Source organism: Mastomys coucha, unplaced genomic scaffold (assembly GCF_008632895.1).
Source record: "Mastomys coucha isolate ucsf_1 unplaced genomic scaffold, UCSF_Mcou_1 pScaffold2, whole genome shotgun sequence".
Classification (NCBI taxonomy): domain Eukaryota; kingdom Metazoa; phylum Chordata; class Mammalia; order Rodentia; family Muridae; genus Mastomys; species Mastomys coucha.
Genome location: NW_022196902.1, coordinates 4,917,119 through 4,937,748, shown reverse-complemented (window position 1 = coordinate 4,937,748; position 20,630 = coordinate 4,917,119). Strand labels below are relative to the sequence as shown.

General features: G+C 39.1%; 1 protein-coding gene across 10 annotated transcripts in view; it reads left to right on the top strand.

The window, feature by feature from the left end:
* Positions 1–20,630, top strand: part of Utrn (utrophin) — a 509,106-nt gene that overhangs the window by 237,275 nt on the left and 251,201 nt on the right. For 9 of the 10 annotated variants that reach the window (XM_031380393.1, XM_031380398.1, XM_031380394.1 and 6 more), the window contains one exon: positions 6,888–7,077. In XM_031380393.1, coding sequence (XP_031236253.1) covers positions 6,888–7,077 — 190 coding nt within the window. Of the gene's footprint in view, positions 1–6,887; positions 7,078–12,872; positions 13,735–20,630 lie in introns of those variants that run through there. The other variant, XM_031380401.1, reaches the window with a different exon arrangement.

Genomic DNA, 20,630 nt, shown 5'->3' with positions numbered 1-20,630 from the left:
AATGCATGGGTCTGAGATGTGAGGGGAGGGGAAGGATGCAGTAGGAATGCATGGGTCTGAGATGTGAGAGGAGGGGAAGGATGCAGTAGGAATGCATGGGCCTGAGATGTGAGAGGAGAAGACAATGGCCAGATCCAAACACAGGAGTCTCGACATGAGCGGAATGGGAAGCTAGTGGGTGATAAGTCTGGGAGCGACACCGTATCGATTACAACTTAATCTCTGTAGACCATACTTTGAGAGTTGTTCACTGGCGTAAAAAGAATAATTGGGTAGAGCAGAAAGGAAGCAGTTTCTAGGTCTAGTTTTGAAATGAAGACATTGTTGGCTCTTGTGGTCCAGCCATTGATACTGTAGTCTTCAGGTATGCTTTGGTCTAGCCATCGATACTGTAGTCTTCAGGTATGCTTTGATCCAGCCATCGATACTGTAGTCTTCAGGTATGCTTTGATCCAGCCATCGATACTGTAGTCTTCAGGTATGCTTTGATCCAGCCATCGATACTATAGTCTTCAGGTATGCTTTGGATGTTGATGTGCTCTGGTGAGCTAGCTATGTGGTTTGAGACAGTGGAAATATTAAAAGATGCAATTTTGTGAACTGATTACTGAACTTGGAGGCACTGTAGCTTTGGGGAGAAAACCATGTAGAGGCGAGAAAGTGCAAATGATTTATGGAAATAATTTTAGAGAACTTTGCTGTGAGGAGCAACAGCCAGATTAGGCAGGAATGGGGGCGGGGAGGGCAGAGATTGAAAGCATAGTACTTTTGGGGTCAAGAATTCTAGTAGCTTCATTGAAGCCCAGATGAGGCCTTGACCTGAGGAGCCTGAGGTACAACTCTGGCTGATTGTGTAGCAGGAGCTCTGGGACTTGGTTGAAGATGCCTTTGGAAGGTAGACCGGTGCTTGTAGGGAAAGGTGGTAGAATGATATAATAATGATTGATAAAATGAACAGCAAATGTGAGTATTGATCTAGTTTAAATAAATAATTAAATAAAAAAATATAGACAGAACACAGCCTCTTATAGAAATGTCTGGGTGCTCTATTTTCTTCTTTTTTTTTTTTTTAAATTGGCAATGGCAGCCCCATGGGGAAGTTGCTGTTTTCCTGTGTTATACACAAGCATGCATCGTGAGCTGGGGGTGGAGCTCTTCTGTTTATCTTTCTAAGCACTCCAGCATTAATATCTTAGCACACAATCCCCTTAAGACCTGTGGAACGAACTTTTTAAGTGTCCTGTAGCAAGGACTCTATGTAGCAAGGACTGCTCACCAGAAGGTCACAGAACATTTCATCATTACTGTCTGTGAACTTTGAAGGCCTTTCCCCCACAGTATGTGCTAGTATACATTTCAGATGAACAAAATCTTAAGAAATGACTTCATTGTAAGTTTCCTACCTGTCACTTAGACCGATGCTGCCATTTTCTACCCTGAAAGAGATAAATATATTTAAATCTACCACTGCAAAGATCACTACTTAAGATGTCAAAATTAACAACACACAACTGTGGCTCGCCTAACAACTCTTTTTTCATTTTGTAAAAAATTGGGAGGAATATTCTCTTTGACCAATTATAAGCATACACACACTTCATAGAACGGTATTTACATTTTATAGCCTAAAATACCAAATATTGCCTAACATCTTTAAAATTACATTTTCAAAAGCCTGCATTGTAGGTGGCCATATTTTATGTTACAAAATGGCTATCGGCTTGTTTTATAGGCTATCACAGCGAGTTTTATTACAGACATCATATGAAAGCTAAGAGTTCATATTTTAGAAAATCCTGGTTCCCTTTAATATAAACGACCACAAATCTGTCACCCATGGATGGCCTTACATCTTCTGTGTGAAGCTATTTCTATTTTCTTTGTGTGCTTAGTTCTTTTGTTTGAAGCATAAAAATATTTTAGCCAGAGTACCATCTGTAGACTTCAAATGTTACATCTTACATGTTTTCAGCCTATTCTTATTTTTTTTCTTTTTCTTTTTCTTTTTCTTTTTTCTTTTTTTTTGTTTGGATTTTATAGGTTTACAGATTTAGATTTTAAAAAAAATTCCTGCTTTTGTCTTCTGAGCACAGATTTCCTAAAGTTAAAACTTTTATTCCCATTATAATATGCGCCTTCCCATATATCCAGTCATCTTTGTCTATTTGCTTCTTCTGAAACCCTTTCCTTGTCTTATTTGAGACTCAGCAAATCAAGAGCTGGGCGAAGACCTGAGCTGGATCTCCAGAACCATGTTTTGTAGGAAATGAAAAGATCCAAACATGGTAGTGTGCTCTGGTAATCCCAGGGCATTGGGGGCAGAGATAGGTAGATAGATCCTTGGGGCTCAGTCACCAGCCAGTGTAGCCTACATGGCCTGCCAGACTGTGTTAAAAAAAAAAAGTAGATATTATCTTAGGAATCACATCAGTTTGCCCTTGGCTGTTATGTAAAAGCGTGCATGTGCATGCTCATATGCACCCTGAGACCCTAGATGAATATGAGTTCAGCACTAGGCATGGTCGTAGGAGACTGAGGATCATTGCCTCCCAACCTCTTTGCTGCCTGTACTTTGCTCATCTCTCTTCCAGTAACATTTCATGTACAAGTAGAGACCCTTAAATGAAGTGGAATTTCAAGCTAAGATGGGGCCAACAGTGGGAGAACTCTTCCAGCTGCTTCTATGGTATCAGCAATGGCTTATACAGTTTGAAAAGGACCCCTGGAGAGTCTGAAATGGCTCATTCACTGATCTACTCCAAGCTTTTCATTCTAAGGCTGGAACTGATATATCAAAGATTTTTACATGGTTCACTCTAAGCCATGTTCCTTGGAAATGACAGAGGAAGCAAGAATAGGAAAATATGTTCTTTTCTTCTGAAGGTAGCATACAGGGGTATTAAAAGTAATTTATTAATTAACCTGCGTGATTGATTGTGTGTGTGTGTGTGTGTGTGTGTGTGTGTGTGTGTAAAATTCAGTATACCACACTAGAAACAGAAATTTAATAAACTAGAAGAGACCAGCTGAGCTGCATTCTATTACAAACTTTATATAAATTATCTTAACTTCAGAAATCAGAATATAAATGACATATATGTGTGGACTATGATAACTCTTTTTTTCTGTGTGGTTATAGAAATTAGGTCTGTGCATGTAGTAGGCAAGCACTCTACTACTGAGTCATATACAGATATACATATGTCCTCCAGTATAATTAATCATAACATAAAGATCATTTAGACTTCTATAAACAGAGTCTAAATTTCAATATTCCTTTTTATAACTAGAAGGTGTATTGTATACATGTATGTATGGTGTGCCCTTTTGTGTGTACCCTTGTACGTTCATGTGCGGGCCAGAGGAGATTGCCAGAAGTCTTCCTGTATTGCTCTCTGTCTTGTTTCCTTGAGATAGGGACTCTCACCGATGCTTTGTTTCTTTCGCTTTATCTGAAGTTAGTATTTGCCTCTGTTTTTTTTTTTTTTAAAGAATACATACTTTCTTGTTGCTGATTCTTCTCACATCTTTCCAGTAGGCTGACAGTGTAATATTTTACAAAGTCTGCCACATTAGAAGCTGTCACTTCTGCTGTCTCTATCTTGGAGACATCTCTCCAGGTGCTGATCTGCTGTCTCCTCTGTCTTGGAGGCATCTCTCTGGGTGCTGATCTGCTGTCTCTATCTTGGAGGCATCTCTCCGGGTGCTGATCTGCTGTCTCCTCTATCTTGGAGGCATCTCTCCGGGTGCTGACCTGTTGTCTCTATCTTGGAGGCATCTCTCTGGGTGCTGATCTGCTGTCTCTATCTTGGAGGCATCTCTCTGGGTGCTGACCTGCTGTCTCTATCTTGGAGGCATCTCTCTGGGTGCTGACCTGCTGTCTCTATCTTGGAGGCATCTCTCTGGGTGCTGATCTGCTGTCTCCTCTGTCTTGGAGGCATCTCTCCGGGTGCTGAGCTCTCTGCGCCTACCTACCCACACCATACTGCGTCTGCTTATTTGTTTTCCCTCAACGTGTCATCTCTTCTTGGATCTCATGGTTTTGTTCTCCCTTTTTGAGATACTTCATTTGAGTATATCTTTTGTAAATTTTGTCAGGTTAATATAGAGATTACAGAGCAGTCAAAGTGACAACACAGTCTTCTCTCTCTGATCCTCTTGCTCACCATCAAAGAACCTCTTGGTGTTCCTGTTGTTGGGAGTCTTGTTTCTTTGGTTCTGGGATACACTCCCTTCATGGTGTGTATAGTTTGATGTAGTCTATCTCCAGGTTCTTTAGGGAAAATGGTATTTGGGAACAAATATCAAAGGTATATGGCCAGATTGTCATCTTATGAATACCATAATTCTGCAGTATGGACTCTCTGAGCAATGTGGAAATATGGAAAACAATTTCTGCCTGTTGGTTGTAGAATAAGTGGACAGATAAAAAGTCTATATATTATAAAAGTTTAGAGTGAAAGTAGATCAGAATTTAAAGACCTTTCTAGAATACACATGATTATTTTCTACATGAAGCAGCTCACTGTCCTTTTTTAAACCCAGAGTGAGGAAACCTGAGAAAGAATAGTTTCAAAGAGATGGGCTCTAAACTTTAAAAGATAGGTTTGATCTTGTTAAATAGAGATGGTAGGAAGGACACTATAATGTAGGTATAAAATTTTTACACAGTCATACTATGAATAACATTCTAGAGAAAATTGAAACATTACTTAGACAAGAATAGAATATGAGCGAAAAGTAGAGGTTAAAGTTGAGAAAAGAAATTGGCAAAATGTTACAGAGGACAGCACATTCCAAGTAGGACAGTGTCTTATAATTTTGGTTGTGAGCCTAGCCTTTAATGGCTGAGCCATCTCTCCAGCCCAGGATAGTGTTTTTGTTAGGGTTTTATTGTTGGTAAGAGACACCATGACCTTGGCAACTCTTATAAAGGAAGGCATTTAATTGGAGCTAGCTTACAGTTTCAGATGTTTAGTCTATTATCCTGGCAGGAAGCATTGCTGGCCTGCAGACAGACATGGTTCTGGAAAAGGAGCTGATAGTTCCACATCTTGACCCATAGGCACCAGGAGAAAGGGCATGTCACCCTGACCATACTTGAGCTTATAGACCCCAAAGCCCACCTCCATAGTGACACACTTCCTCCCACAAGGCCACGCCTTTTAATAGTGCCACTCCCCGTGGGCCAGGCTTTCACATGCATTAATTAGTCTGTGGAAACCATTGCTATTCAAACTACTATAGGCAGTTCAGGTTTGAATTTTATTATCATAGCTGCTGCTATGATTATGTCATCCCAGAATGTCACATTAGTTGATGCACTGTTGTCCTTTGTATCTGACTTCTTTCACTTAACAGCATGTATTTGAGAGCCCGACCATGTTATTGAGTATAGTTTGTCTCGGTTTCAGAGTCATATTCTGTTGCTTTCATGGAGTGTATTTTACTCTTCACCTCCTGTTTGGGTTGTTTATGGTCCAAGGCGGAAAAGTCCTCTGCTTTTTCTCTCTTGAGTTTATTTGCTTTAGAGATTTCCCCAAAATGGAATCTTACAGTATGTGCCCTATGCAACTTGGATTTCTTCTCTTAGCCTACTTTTGTGGTACGGGCATGTAAGATTGTTTACCAGGACTTTTTTATCCATTCTATGATTGAGTAATTGTTCATGTATTCGCATATAATGTTCCATTGGTTAATGCTTCCTTCATATGATGAGCAGTGGTGTTATTTCAATATTCTGAATAATGATTCTCTAAACATTTGTGTTTGAGTTTATATGGACCGGTAGTTCCAATTTTCATGGGTCTAAATAAATGGGACCAAATATGTGGGTATATTTTTTAAAATTGAAACTTATTTATTTTGTGTGTGGGGGTAGTGGTGTGTGGGTGTGTGGGTGGTTGTGCTTTCCTGCCTGTATAGAGGCTAGAATAGGAATTGTATCCTTTGGTGCTGGAGTTACAGGCATCTGTGGACAACCCAGCTTGTTACTTTCTGGGACCCAAACTTCGCCCTTGTGATGGTACATCAGACACTCTGAGTCACAGGTCCATCCATCTTTCCAGCGTAGTCCCCATTTAATAAAAATGATTTGTCTAATACTTTATCACTGTGAAGCTTTGAGGTATATACAGCTTTAAATGTTAAACTTACAGGTGTATGTCTTGTCTAATTGAGATAACGCTCCATGCTCTCGTTTGGATGTAGAACTTATAAAGCGTTTGTAAAAGCTTGTTTGTTCAGTATCTTCCAGATACTATTAAATATTAAATTAATATTACTAAGTATTATTATGCCATTGAATTATTATGTCAAGTATTATTAAACCAACTTGTATTTACTTGGATTATTAGCAAAAGCCAAAAGTTATTATTTCCTTTGAGGTATTGGGGACTGGGCCAGGGCCTTGTGAATATATTAGACAAGTGCTTCATCATTGAGCTCTACATGTAAGCCCTTATATTTTGTTTTTAAATCTTAAATATTTATTTTGAATTTGCTTTTTTCAATTCACTGAGTGATGTATGACTATGTATTGATATTGCCTTTGATTGACCTCCCTTTTATGGAAGTTCATAGATTTTTGGCATAAATCTATTAAGAAATCATGTTAATGCACAAATCTGATATGTAAAATACAGGCTGATTATTTTATGTTGAGTTTTGTTAATATTTCCCTGTCTCTAATGATATCTCACAAGTCACTAAACATCTTCTTTAAGGATTATTTTAGACCTACGGATGAAAAACCACACATTTCCGTTTGATGGTTTAAAGGATGGAGGTTCCTCTGAGGCTGTGTGTTAATTTTGTCTTGGGTGCGTATGATGTATGATGTCACCCTGAAAGTCACAGAGCTGTGTCTTCCACGTTGTTTCTTCTAGCATCGCTGATAGACAGAGCGCCTTGGAGGCTGAGCTGCAGGCAGTGCAGACTTCTCGTAGAGACCTGGAGAACTTTGTCAAGTGGCTTCAGGAAGCAGAAACCACAGCAAATGTGCTGGCTGATGCCTCTCAGCGGGAGAATGCTCTTCAGGACAGTGTCCTGGCCCGACAGCTCAGACAGCAGATGCTGGTAAGTGTGTGGGAAGCCACAGGCAGCAGTGTCCTCCTGAGCCCCTGGTGGCCACCTGGACACTCATTACTGTTCCCAGGTGAGGAGGCTGTCTACACATTGAGTTATGGAATCCATGTTGTCCTGTGAATAACTGTTTTTTTTTTTTTTTGGGTATGACCTATAGAATACTTAATATACTTAATATTAGGATGAAGATCTACCCTGTTTTATGGAAATAATTGTGTATTTAGAGCTAGAGACTCAGAGCTGCTTGGTTTTCTGTCATTTTAAGCCCTTGTGCCATTAGTGCTATTGAATATTAAATTATAAGGCCATTTTACCTTCCTATGAATGGGGAATTATTATAATTATATTATTATTATATCTATGATTCTATATTTATTATTTATAAAAATAAATTATATTTATACTATAATTAATATAAATACTTGCTATAGAAACTTCAAATCTCTGTGATTCAGTTGCAGCCAGACCTATTAGGCTCAAAGACATTATTTATGTATTTACTTTATAATCATGATTATATATGCAGTCTGAGGTTCAAATCTCATTCTTAAGAAATATGGTAATATTAAAGCTTTTCTTTAAACAACTTATATGAAATTATATAAAGCATGACAAAAATCTCTCTTCCTATTCCAAGTAGTGGCACTTCTGTGCTCTTGTGTCTTCTCTTATTGTGGGTAAGTGGAGTGGCCATTTTTTGTCAATTTTAGATAAACCTTCTCAATTACAACTTACTTGAAAAGTTGCTTCAGCAGGAGCACCTCCTGTGTGCCACAGCAATACATTGCATTTCTTCTGTGTGCTGTGATTGACTTACAGGCGTGTGAATTCATCACTTTGACTACTGTCTTCTGCTATTGTGGTGAACATGTGTTTTATTGTCATTTGGTGCATATATTTTACCCACCTTTGGTCACATAGTTTTTTAAGCATAGAGATTCTATTCTTGTTGTTTACATGGTGTTTCCGGAGCAAGTTCCAAGTAAATACACTTGATTCTAACTTCTGCAGTTGAAATTCAGTACTGTTAACCATTTTTAATCCACTCTTAAGAATGCTTTTCTCTTGAAACATCTAAAAGATCCTATTATAAAATATCAAATAGGATTAAAGATCTAGAGGCTTTCTTGGAACTATTATTCTTAAATTTTCTGAGTTAAAAGTAATTGTTATTAACATGTTAAAATGAGTGCTGTTGCTGTACCTCCTACAAATGAACACACACACATGCATGTGCACAGACACACATGTATACACAAACTCATACATACACACTCTTGCACACACATGTGCACACAACCGACACATGCATGCAAGCACATGCACACTCACATATACATGTGCACACACACGTGCACACATACAGTTTAAAAAACTCTTTTAAAACAAATTTGTTTAATTTAGAATGGGCTTATATATAATTCATCCTTATGTGTGAAGGCTCTTACTGTCTCAGAGTGAATTTACGGAGAGTCAGGGCTTTTGAGCAGTGGCTTAGTAGGCGGTGTCTTTGCCACAGAAGCATAAAGACCTTAGTTTGGATTCCTTGTACTGTCAAGGGCTGAGTGTGGAGCTTGCCTGATGGTTTTGTTGTGGGTCTTCTATCTCAAGCTGCGGGTAAGAGATTGGAGGCAGGTGACCTCAGGGTCTCAGTGGCCAGGCAGTCTGCCCTAAACTGTGGGCTCCAGGTTGATGGAGAGATCAGGTCTCAAACGATGGAGTGGAGAGTGACTGAGGAAGACATCCGAGGTCAACCTCTCATCCTATGCCTTCATGAATATCCAATGGCACCCACATACACACACATACACATAGGCACCCCAGCCAACACAAAGAAATGGTAGAAAAGAAAGAAAAGCAAATATCCGAGACAATGTCCGTTGGCTTGCTCATTTCTTATGCATTGCACACTGCTTTTGTGACTTAGGGATGAGTGTGCCCAGGCAAGTATCAAAGTGAAATGTGCTCTTTTCCTTCACTCTCTGGACTCTCAGAATTGTGGCCATTAATGTGAATTGCTAAAGCATTTCAAGAAAGTCTGGATTTCAGGAGGCTGCAGTGGGCATTCAGTATGTGCAAATGCTAAACCATATTATTTTTATGATTTAAACAACTATAAATTTGACCTACACATGCTTGCAGATATTTAATTTATGTAGTGGTGTTAATTTCAATGCTGTTATACTGTGCTTTCCAGTAAGCAACAACGTGTGGGAAGGAAAGAAGATTCCAAGTGAACCTTGCTAATGCCTAGCACCAGTAGAACCCAGGCCCGCTGGAGAGGTTAATGGTGTTTTTACACACGTTTTCTTTTAGGATATATTCTTACCACAGCTCCAGCTCCTCTCAATATTTAATGAATATTCAAGCTATGGGAGAAATAAATTTAAATAGAAATGGTAGGAATCTTTTAAATAAAAATAACTAATCTGGAGATTACTTGTCTTCCGGCAAATGGTGACAACCCAAGGAGGCTGTTGGCTAATGTATGGAGAGAGAATGTGTATAGTAATTACTTCTCAAAGATAATCTGATGTTGCTAAAATAGTCTGCTTGGGCTCATACCAAGGAGGGCCTTTGCTAACAGCTGAGTCCGGTATCTGTTTATCTGAAGACAAATGTGGAATGTGTTTGTCTTCAGGATGTCTCACAGTATGGTGATTTCCATGGTTTTCAACTTTTGCTCTCCTATATTGGATATTCTTAGTTTATAGCTTTCCCATTGTTTTACTAAAAAAAAAAAAAAATAATAATTAAATGCCTTTGTTTCTGGCACCTTACAGATAGATGGTTGTTAGAGACTTAGTGCCACTGGCTGAGCATTTTTGAGATAAAGGAATTTAAATTTTTCGATGGGTTTGTAGATTATTCTCATTTGTGTGCGTGATTTCAAATGGAAACTTTTTCAGAAGTGGAAAGGTGTGTGATGAAATCATAGAAGACCTGAAATCATGAAATAAATTTGCTGATATTGAGCTGCTGGTGGTGGTGAGCCACCTGAAATTTCTGTTTAAGGTGTTGTGTTTACTTCATTGTACTCGTGTTGCATGATCAGGGGATGGATAAATCTATCCTGTCATCCATTATCTATCTATCTATCTATCTGTCTGTCTGTCTGTCTGTCTGTCTGTCTGTCTGTCTGCCTGTCTGTCTGTCTGTCTGTCTGTCTATCTATCTGTCTATATCTGTCTGTCTGTCTGTCAGTCCATCCATCATCTACCTATCCGTTAATCATCTATCAACCTATCCAATCCATCATCCATCCATCCATCCATCCATCAACTATCTATCCACCCATCTAACATCTATCTATCTATCTATCTATCTATCCATCCATCCACCCACCCATCATCCATCCATCTATCCATCCATCAGAAAGTTTATCTGTCCATCTATATCTATTTGTCCTGAGATGACATGCTCATTGTTTGTTTGATCTACATCTTGTGCCAACCAGATGTAAAGCCCCATAGAGGTATTTCATGGAGATACAGTTTATACCATGTTCAGTTTATAAATGATTCTGAATATATTATAATAAAGAAGGACTTGGAAGTGCAATGGTGGTTGAAGACTTTCTGGACCATTTCTTTTAAGGACAGTTGATCATTTGTACTCTTGTATTTATGTTTTGGTTTTTCTTCTAGGCAGAGATCTTTTAGCAAGAGAAATTTTAATTTTGATGACATGCTGGTGAGAGATGCCTCTTGAGAGATGAACAGTACATGGTGGGGGTGGTGGTGGTGGTGGTGCGTACCTGGCAGCATAATGTATATTTAATCTGCTAGTGATGGGAGATGTCATAAAGGGGATTAGACAAGAGCATGAGATGACAGGGACAATAGGGTACCTGCTAGGTTCTTTCGTGCCAGATGTGATAGTAGCTAGAAGTGCAGCCCTGGCAGGAGTCTAAGGTCCTGGGAGAAGCTGAGCATGATATTGTGTGTGGTGGTCCAAGGTAGTTGATATCATAGGAGAAGAAGGTATCAGCGTAACAGGAGAGACTTGTTCAGACTTGAAGGGATGGCAAGTTCTATTTTGATTAAATCAGAATAAAGTGTTAAGAATATCTTCCAGTGGAAGGTGCTAAATTTGGCTCTTTTTTATTTATTGTGTTTAAGAAGAAGCTGTTGTTGATTTAAAAAGTCAATTTATGAATTGACACATTTATCTTAATTTTCATTGCCACAGTCTAGGGCGTTCATTATTTTAATTACATTTTAAAGGTAAGCTCTATTTTGTTTGAAGAATCATCTATTGAGAAGTGTTAGTTCTTTTCTGGATAAACTTCAGAGTCCCTCTGGCCTTTCTGGAGTGGGTGTGATAGTGTGCTGGGTTTAATCTGAAAGTCTTCGTGTTTTCGAATCTTCTTGTCCTGCCCTGTGCTTGCTGCTAACAAGGTGTTCCATCTCCTAGGAGACAGACGATCCTTCAGTTCCCTCCCTGTACCCAACAGTACGCTTGTGGGGTGAACTCCTGTTTCACTTGCTGGCCCTGGAACAGGACTTATAAAGTTTAGCATCCCTAACTTAAAACAAAACAAAAAACCAAAAAACTGAAACCAAGATACTCTAAAATCTGTAAGTTGTGATGTCTGTGATGTCCCATATGTTCCACACCATGACATTTTCTTCTATGCACAGAATCATTAGTAATGCTAGGAAAACCATCCTCAGGGTTAGTGCTTAAGGTCTGTGTGAAACACAATTGACTTGTCTGTAGGCTTGGGTCCCACCTCTGGAATACCTCAGTGTATTTATGCAAATATGTTATTCCATGATGGGGGAAAAAAAACCAAAAAACAACAAAAACAACCAAATCCCGAAGCTTCAAACACTCCTGGGCCCAAGCCTTGCATGTGAAAGATGCTCAACTTGTAAGTTCATATTTTTTATAGCTAGTCTTCTGTTTGTTATTTACATACTGCACTGTTTATTTAAATTCTATAATTCAGGTTTTTTGGTTTTTTTTTTTTTTGTATACTCAGAGATGTACAGCCATAGCTACTGTCAACATAGAACACATACCACATCAGAAATCCACTTTTCCCTTTAGGATTAGTTCCTGTTCTCAACCCTTCAGACTCTTGGCCTTGACTCATCACCAATCTGTTTTCCTATCTACCTAAGAACAAGCATTTTCAGTTATGCTAATGGACTGGTTTTTGGCTTTGGCAGCCTCACCAGGAGGAGGCAGTGTAAGTTCTCAATAAGGAGCTAATGAAAAATTAGACACAGACTGAAGTTTCCTGATGAACCAGCTCTATCAGACCCAATCTAAGACCTTAAATCACACTAGTGTGAAGGACTGAGGAGACGGGAAAGAAAAAATAAGAACATCACACATAGGTGAATGGGCAGTGTTCTCTGGGCCATTAGAATAGGCCAGACCTTGATAATGAGAAACATATGGGCTTAGTTTTGGGTTATGCCCTTTTGTCCAGCCACTTAGTCATTCTGGGATACTCTGGTCTTCTAAGATATTGTACCCAAACTGGTTATCATAGTGCAAAATGTCTCTCAGACATGTATGTATACATGCACACGTACACAAGCAAATACACAGACACACACACACACACACACACACACACTGGCCCTTCATATGATGTTGTACAATTGTTGTCTTGGATTTCCTACTTGTGAAATTAAAACAGCTTCATGACAAACAAAAAGATTATGAAGATGCTATCTAAGAGGGCGATGGAGGAGTTGGCCATGCTCTATAGTCAGTCATGTGCGGGCTTCTTGTTATTAACTTGGCTGTTTAGTTAGAGGGGTCCTATTTGATTTCTAGCATGATTTGCTCCTATGTAGGGACTTGGAAGCCTGTCTTTTGGCTCTGCCTTTGGGGCTCAGGTAAACCTGCATCCTTCTGTAAATATGTTCAGTTTTGTTTTAGATGATGCAATGCCCAGACTGGCTTAAGGTGATTTACTAGCACAGAGTGGGTTTCGGTCCTTCCAGACAAATCCCTCAGTGCTCCTCAGTATTTCTACTCATTCCACAAGCACACCCTGAGCCGCGTTCCACTGGGAGTGCACGCATCTCTCTGTAAAGCGTCAGGCTCCCTGCCACTCGGTCTCCTCCTGTAAACCCAGCTACCAGGCATGCACCGTGGCAGTGATGGGGTTCACTCTCTGTCCCCAGGGGAAGTCGGCTTTGTATCTTTAGCTTTAGTGCTTCACTTAATATCCTCTCGTCGCCGCCGGAGCGCTCTCCTTCCCTGCAGCCAGCAGTGCTTGGCCGCCCTGCAACTTGCTTTATTTCTAGCCACACCAGGCTGAGCAGGTTCTGGCTGTGAGCATCTGTGGTGGACTGTCTGGGTGGCATTCTTCAGTGTTTTTGTCAAATCAAGAACTTGATGGACTCCCAGCCTCCTTTTCTCTAGAATCTTAACCCCCCCTTTATCTTTCAAATGCATGTCTGGAAACGAGCATGCTCAGAGAACTGGCAAATCATTGTCCAGTGACCGGGAGGAAATGATCGCTGCTCTTCATTTATAATGCAAATTCTGAGGACTCTTCAGAAGTGTGGTAAACTTAAAATGATGGCCGTGGTGAGAACGTCTCTGCAGAAAGTTGTGGTTTTGTTACATCGTTTACAAAGGATGGCAGTTTCCTCTCCGCGGTACCAGAAGCTCTGCAAGGTAACTGATTGGAAAGAGGGAGTGGGTGTCTAAAGAATTCACTGTTGCCTGGGTAGCAAATACTCATCTTTCAGGCTCTTCTGAAGGAAAGGAAAAACTCCCTTTTCCAGGCAATGATTGCAAAAGCTGTTAAGAGGACTCATTCCGTTAAAATTTATTCAAGCCTCTGAAACAAGTACTATTGTAGTACATATTTTATTTTACTATCCATAACCTAGTCTTCTGAGATGAAGACTGATGTTTGGAGAAAATATGACAAACTATTTTCATTAAGACCTGTTACCTCTGGGGTCCTTTGCAATATCTTAATATTTAATGACACAGTCATCCAATGTTAAACTCCAGCAAAATCAAGCAGAGAGCTCAAAATGCTCTTTCAACAGATTGCTTAACATGTTCTTTTTATAGCTGTTTTTTTTTCCAATTAAGAAAAGTAATGCCCATTTTAAAAGCAAGCTTAGCCCCTTTATAAACATTTCTTATATTCTTTGAGTCTGCACATGTAGTAGTTAAAGTTGAAGAACTCAATTTTCTTTGGACAGGTGGGTTAAGTAGGGTTTTAGGATATAAGTTGTTTGACAGTTATACATTTTGAATGCAACGTCAGTCATTCTAAACACAAGCCGTCCATCCGGCGTCCTCCTGGGTTGTTTGGGTTAGTATTTGTTATTGCCCGTGGTTTTATGTTATTTAGTGTTCATATTGTCTCCTTATTTTTATAAAAACAAGATGATATGATGCAAAAGGAAGATTATGGCAGCAGTAAGTCAGTTTTTATGTTATTACAGTTTGCTCCCTGAACAATGCTTAGTATGCCTCTAAAGAAGGAATCTTTACTGTCCTTTAAAAGACCAACTGATCTGTAATTGGGAAAACTGCCTCTTGTGACATTATGTTTTTTGAAGATATTAAATTTGATGTGTCGAAGCACCTAGGCTCTGCCTATAAAGTAGTGGGGCCAGACTGGGAAGCTGAATTCTGTTTATTTGATTTTTTTTTTTTGATCACACTGTTGTGCCTTACAGTTTGTCTAGTTTAATGTATGCCTGCCCAGAAACTTACTTTTTAAAATATAATTTTAGGAAATAGATTGAGGAAATGTATTTTCATTTGTATTAAGTTAATTAAAGCTTGATCCAACTTATTAACCCAGTTGTAAAAGTACAAAGCTAACTGTTGGGTATGTTGGGATTTCATCAACTTTAAAGAATTTAAGTGTTTTTGTAACATGTTTACATTTTCACAAAAAGCCAATTTTGATAATGGAGGAGAAAAATGCATTCACTATGGTGTTAGCATTTTACTTTTTAACTATCAGTATAGATACATGGATCATTAATATATGTTACTTTTTTAAAAAGCTAATAGTATAAATATATGAAGCATTAAAAAAAAAAGCTGGGTTATTATTTTTCTCATCTATTCCCATAAACACTTTCACAAAAGCTAAGGGTTTTTTGAGCTGTAAGGCCTTTGGGTGAGTTTATTTCTATACATAAAGCAAAATTAAGGTGCTGGAGAAAGCTACTAAGTAGTCTCATGATAAGACCCTAAATAAGTAAGTACACATCATGTTACTGGAGTCATGGGGAAGTTTACTTCCAACAGGAGTACTCTTTGGGAAGATTTGTCGAGATTTGTAATTTCTCAAAGATGCCTTAGAATTTAAATATTCAGCATGGGTGTTACTTTTTGAGAACCCGAGGTTGTTTTATTTGCAATTGAACTTTACCTTTTATATATTCTCTACCCTATGTGAAAGTAGCTCTGCTCAGACAGTGCCATGGGGGACACTCAGTTCCAGTTCTTTCCAGTAGGTGTCAGTGTCAGGCAGTGATAGATGGGGCTTGGGGACTCCAGACAGGGGAGAGGCGTGATGCTGATGACTATGAATAAATGAACTGGTAACAGGTATATTTTATTTATCTTATTGTATGTGGGAAATGGATCCTAATTCATGTAATTATGAATAAAGTTATAGGTACAGAATTAAATGTCTATTGGCCTTCTCCGTTAGTGACATGTTATCTATATCTACTGAATCTACTTGTTACCAGGGATGCTGTTGTGCTGGAAGTTTGACCAGCTGTGTGGTTTATCTGCTTAGTGTGACACTGAATTCTCTTTCTTTTAAATTGCAAATGTTGTCACGGGTATTTTTCCCTATATCTCTTACATTCTCTAAATTTAGTCTTTTAGAAAGGAAATGTTAACCACTTCAGTGTTTTTGCCATAAAAAAAAATACAGAAAGAATATATTTTAAGTACATTTAAAGACTGAAAAAAAAAAAAGAGAGAAATATCCCATCACCCAAGGCATGAGTCTATTTTGTATTCACCTTGGCATTTTGAGAATTGGTGTCTGAATATTTGTACCTTCTTCATCTTTCACATCTTTCTTTTGTCTGTGGTAAGGGATACCAGTCACTTATAAGTAAGTGTAAAATGACTGGAAATTTGTGCACAATGTTCTTATTTGGAGCTTTATTTATTTATTTTTATGTATTCCTCCCCTGTCTATTTCTCATAGGGGAAGCGACAGAGATGGACAGAACTTAGGGAAACTGTGGCTCTGAGTAACTCCCCTCCAACTATACATGCCATTGTATTTTTTGCCTTTAAAAGTATTTCTTTCTGATTATACAACCCCTAAAATCTATGCAGGAAACAGAAACATATCGGCTGCTGAGTTGAGATATAAGTAGCAGCATTGAAATTGCCCTGATGACCTAAAGCCACCCCACGCTGGATGCTAATTTCTCCTGATTTGGCTTGGATCCCTTAGCTTCTTTAAAATATTAATGACGCCAAAGGATAATTTTTCCTCTATTAGAGCACAGTAGAAGCAAAGTGACTTTTAAGAATGCTACTGACAGCCTGGCAGTGGTGGCTAGGCCTTTAATCCCAGCACTTGGGAGGCAGAGGCAGGTGGATTTCTGAGTTCGAGGCCAGCCTGGTCTACAGAGTGAGTTCCAGGACAGCCAGGACTATACAGAGAAACCCTGTCTCGAAAAATCAAAAAAGAAAAAAAAAAATGCTACTGACTTGAACTTGTTTGCATTTTGTGATTATCTTGGCCTGTTTTCAGTCTTTGGACTGAAAGCTGATTGAGGTTATGTTGAGTTAGAGAGAAATTTTATAAGCCTCCCACCCTGCTCAGGGCCACTTTTAATGGCATATTTAATAATTGACATGGTAAAAAGTAGATTCTTACAAGGTAGATTAGTGTGTGAGTCATAGAGCTTTGGAAAATAATTAGTGTTATAAATTGAGTTCTTCATGACTTCAGCATTTTTATTGATTTAGCAAATTATTTTGATTTAATTTTATGATTTTTGTGCTGCCAGCATATATATGTAAAACAGTTTAGCAGAAATAATTTTGTGCCCAAACATTTTGTCCCGTGTCCTGTCAGTTAAAATATTTTAAGCGTCCTGGTGCATATTGTTGATTCGAAGTTGTGTACAGATGTCACGGAGAAAGAAACATTTGTTCAATAATCATAGAGTGTTGATTTGCTCTTGTGGTCAATATTGTCTTCTTACTGCCCAGACTGATTGGCCCCTTCTTTCTGTTTCATTTTTCTCCCACCATTGGTATACTAGTAAGGGACAATGATGGCTTGGAAAACCAGGGATGGATGACAAGTAATGTTTAAACAAAATCGGTTTCTCCTCCCAGATGTCTGTATGTATGTTCGTTTGTGTGTGTGAACCACATAGACCCTGTGTGGGCACTTTGATAAAGGTTAACTCTGTAACTCTGAAGACATCTCACTCAGTTTTTGACATGACTTTTAAGTTTGCATGCTGTATGTTTGTGTGAGGTTATTTAAGGTTGAGCATATGTGTTTTTTGGGGAAAAAAACCATGTCAGTGGTGCATTTTAAAATAAGCTTTACAGGTTTTACTCTCAAACATTCCTCCAGCCACTTTTCAGGTAGGGTGTGTTGCTCTCCTTGGATAACTAAATCCTGAAGTGTTTCAGAGCATTAAAGCTTGACTTGGTCACAGTCTGAATGTTAAGATAGAGGTATTTTAAGACCATCTGTCAGGTTCCCTCGGTTTCCTATCCATAACCAGGCCATACACATATTTCTTGAGCCACAGAAAATGGATGCCCTAGCTTGAGGTCCCCTTGATCGTAAGATGACCTGTCAGTTCTTGCTTTCATGAGAAATCAGTGGGTTGGGTAGTTCAGAAGATGTATGAAGTTTGAGATGCCGTGGAGCAAAATGGCTGATGCAGAGGGATTCGAGTTTATTCTCCCCATTCCTTGATGCTCCTTCTTGTGTCTCATCAGATCTGTGTGAACTCCCAGAAGGAGTACTTTCTCCATACTCTGTCTGCTGCAGTCCAGATTACTGATAAGTCTCCAAACAGGAGACCTTCCTTGCTTCCTGTGACTGTCACATGAATTTTGTTTTGTGGCTTCCCAAAGGAGCAGCAGCTTAGATGGTCCATAATTTTAAAGGGTCCATAAGCTTCCATTTTTACCATATCCTCATATCAGGTTTTTTTCTGAGAAGGGAGCTGGCATAGCACTCCAGATACAGAAAATGCTATTTTTTCATTGTGACTAAAAGCTTGATGACTTGTGTTTTCTCTGGGGTGCAATTTATTAAGTATCAAATGGAAATTTCCAGCCTGTATGTATGGATCTGAAAGCTATAGGCATGAACCGTTTTCTCTTGATTCTTGGCTGAGCCCTGCCGGCCTTTCTCAGGGAAGGTAGTTGTTTATATTTAGCTCTCAAAATTAAGCAATTAGCAGGGATAGAATATAGAAAATGTCATGCCATGGTAGTGTTCTCACTTGCACGAAGTTTGTTTCATTCTCAGGCAAGGCAAATGAGTCCAAATAATTGAAATTGGAAAGGATGTGGAGTGTGGCAGAGGATTGCTTTTCATTTTTCTTTTTCTAGTTTGTTCAGTTCTGTGGAGTTCTGAAAGACTGATTCGTAACAAAGCTCACTCAGAGAAGCAGACAGTGCTTTTTAATGCTTAATAAATAATTGGCCGCTGTGACAGCATGGCCTGATAAAGTCTGAACAAAATTCCTCTAGAGTGTAAAGTGAAGAAGTAGTTTGGTCAGGCACTGTGGTACAGGTTCTATACTCTCAGCTAGCTAGGAAGCTGAGGCTGGGAGATTGTTCAAGACCTGGGTGGTATATAGAGTAAATTGAAGGTCAGGTTAACTTACTGACACTCTGTCTCACATTGAAATGTTAAAGTATCAAGGCTTTATGTATAGTGCAAAGTGAACATTTGCCTAACATATGAAAGACCCTAGCTACAATCCCCAGCACTCGCTGGGAGATGTTGGTTTTTACAGTAGGTGCCTCCTCCTCCACTGCTCTTCCTCATCCTCTACCACCACCTCCTCCTGCTTCTACTCCTCCCCTTCCTCCTCCTCCTCTTCCTAATGCATGCTTGTACATGTTTATTATAGAGATTGGTAGACAGTTTCTGTGAATAGACACCATGACCTTGACAACTCTTATGAAAAAACAAAACAAAACAAACCATTTAACTGGGACTGGCTTACAGTTTCAGAGGTTTAGTCCATTACCATCATGGGGGGAAGCATGGCAGAGTGCAGGCAGAGTGCAGGCAGACATGGAGCCGAAGAAGGAGTTCTACATCTTGATCCTTAAGCAGCAGCTGGAGACTGTGTCACACCAGCCACCCTTGACCTTATACGACCTCAAAGCCTGCCCTCACAGTGATACATTCTCCAACAAGGCCACAGCTCCTAATACTGTCACTTCCAATGGGCCAAGCATTCATATACATTTGTCTATGGGCTCCATTCCTCTTCAGACTACCACATTCACAGAAGTGACTGTCTCCTTTGCGACAGGATCTTTTATTGGTCTGGAGCTCACCAATCGATCTAGACTGGCTGGCCAGTGAGCACCAGGGATGGGTTCTCCCGTTTAGCCTTCCCTAGCTCTGGTATTACAAAGACAGTGCACACACACCACCAAGCCATATAGACATTTTTATGTGGCTTCTGAGACTTAAGCTCAAGTCAATCACTGAGTCACCCTCTCAGGCCATATTTATAGTGTCTATATTTTTTCCTATTGCAAAAGGATTAGGAAAAAAAAACTGTTGACATAGAAAAACACAGCACAACAAAAATCAACAATGGCAAAGCAACAACCCCTAGACTCCATGGGAAAGGGTCTAATAAAACACTGACAAAGATGCCTAATGAATAGTATTTTAAAGGTTCTATGTGTTTTTTAAGATAAAAATATTAATACATATTTTATATATTTTATCTATCATCTATCACCTATCTCTATCCATCCATCCATTCCATCCATCCATCCATCCATCCATCCATCCATCCATCCATTTGTCTGTCTATCTATCTATATCTATCTATCTATCTATCTATCTATCTATCTATCTATCTATCTATCTACCTACCTACTTACCTACTTATCACCTTTATGGGAAAGAAAATTGTCAGTTCTATTTAACATCTGCAGAAAAAGCTGTTGCAACTCCACAGTAAAGGCACAGAGCAGGAGATGCGTGGCCAGTACATGATCCAATTGGTACTGTTGACAGGTTTTCTGATTCCAGATTCAGTGTCTCTCTGCATTTCATTTCAGGTGGCTACAGAGGTTATCCTGAGCTACAGAGAACCATGCAGTTAAGGGGTAGAGAAAGAGAAAGTAGCTTTAGTCATTGATATACTTCCTTTTAGCTATTATTTTGTTGTGTTTTCATTGTACAAGGAAGGAAAAACACCTTGTGGAGATGTTTTATCACCTACAGTTTTGGGGATGCCTAGGTACTTGTTTTCATCAAGAAGTTGAAAAATAATGAGGCACATTATTTTTGAAACTATTTTGGCTATATGAGTGGGTTTTTTTTGTTT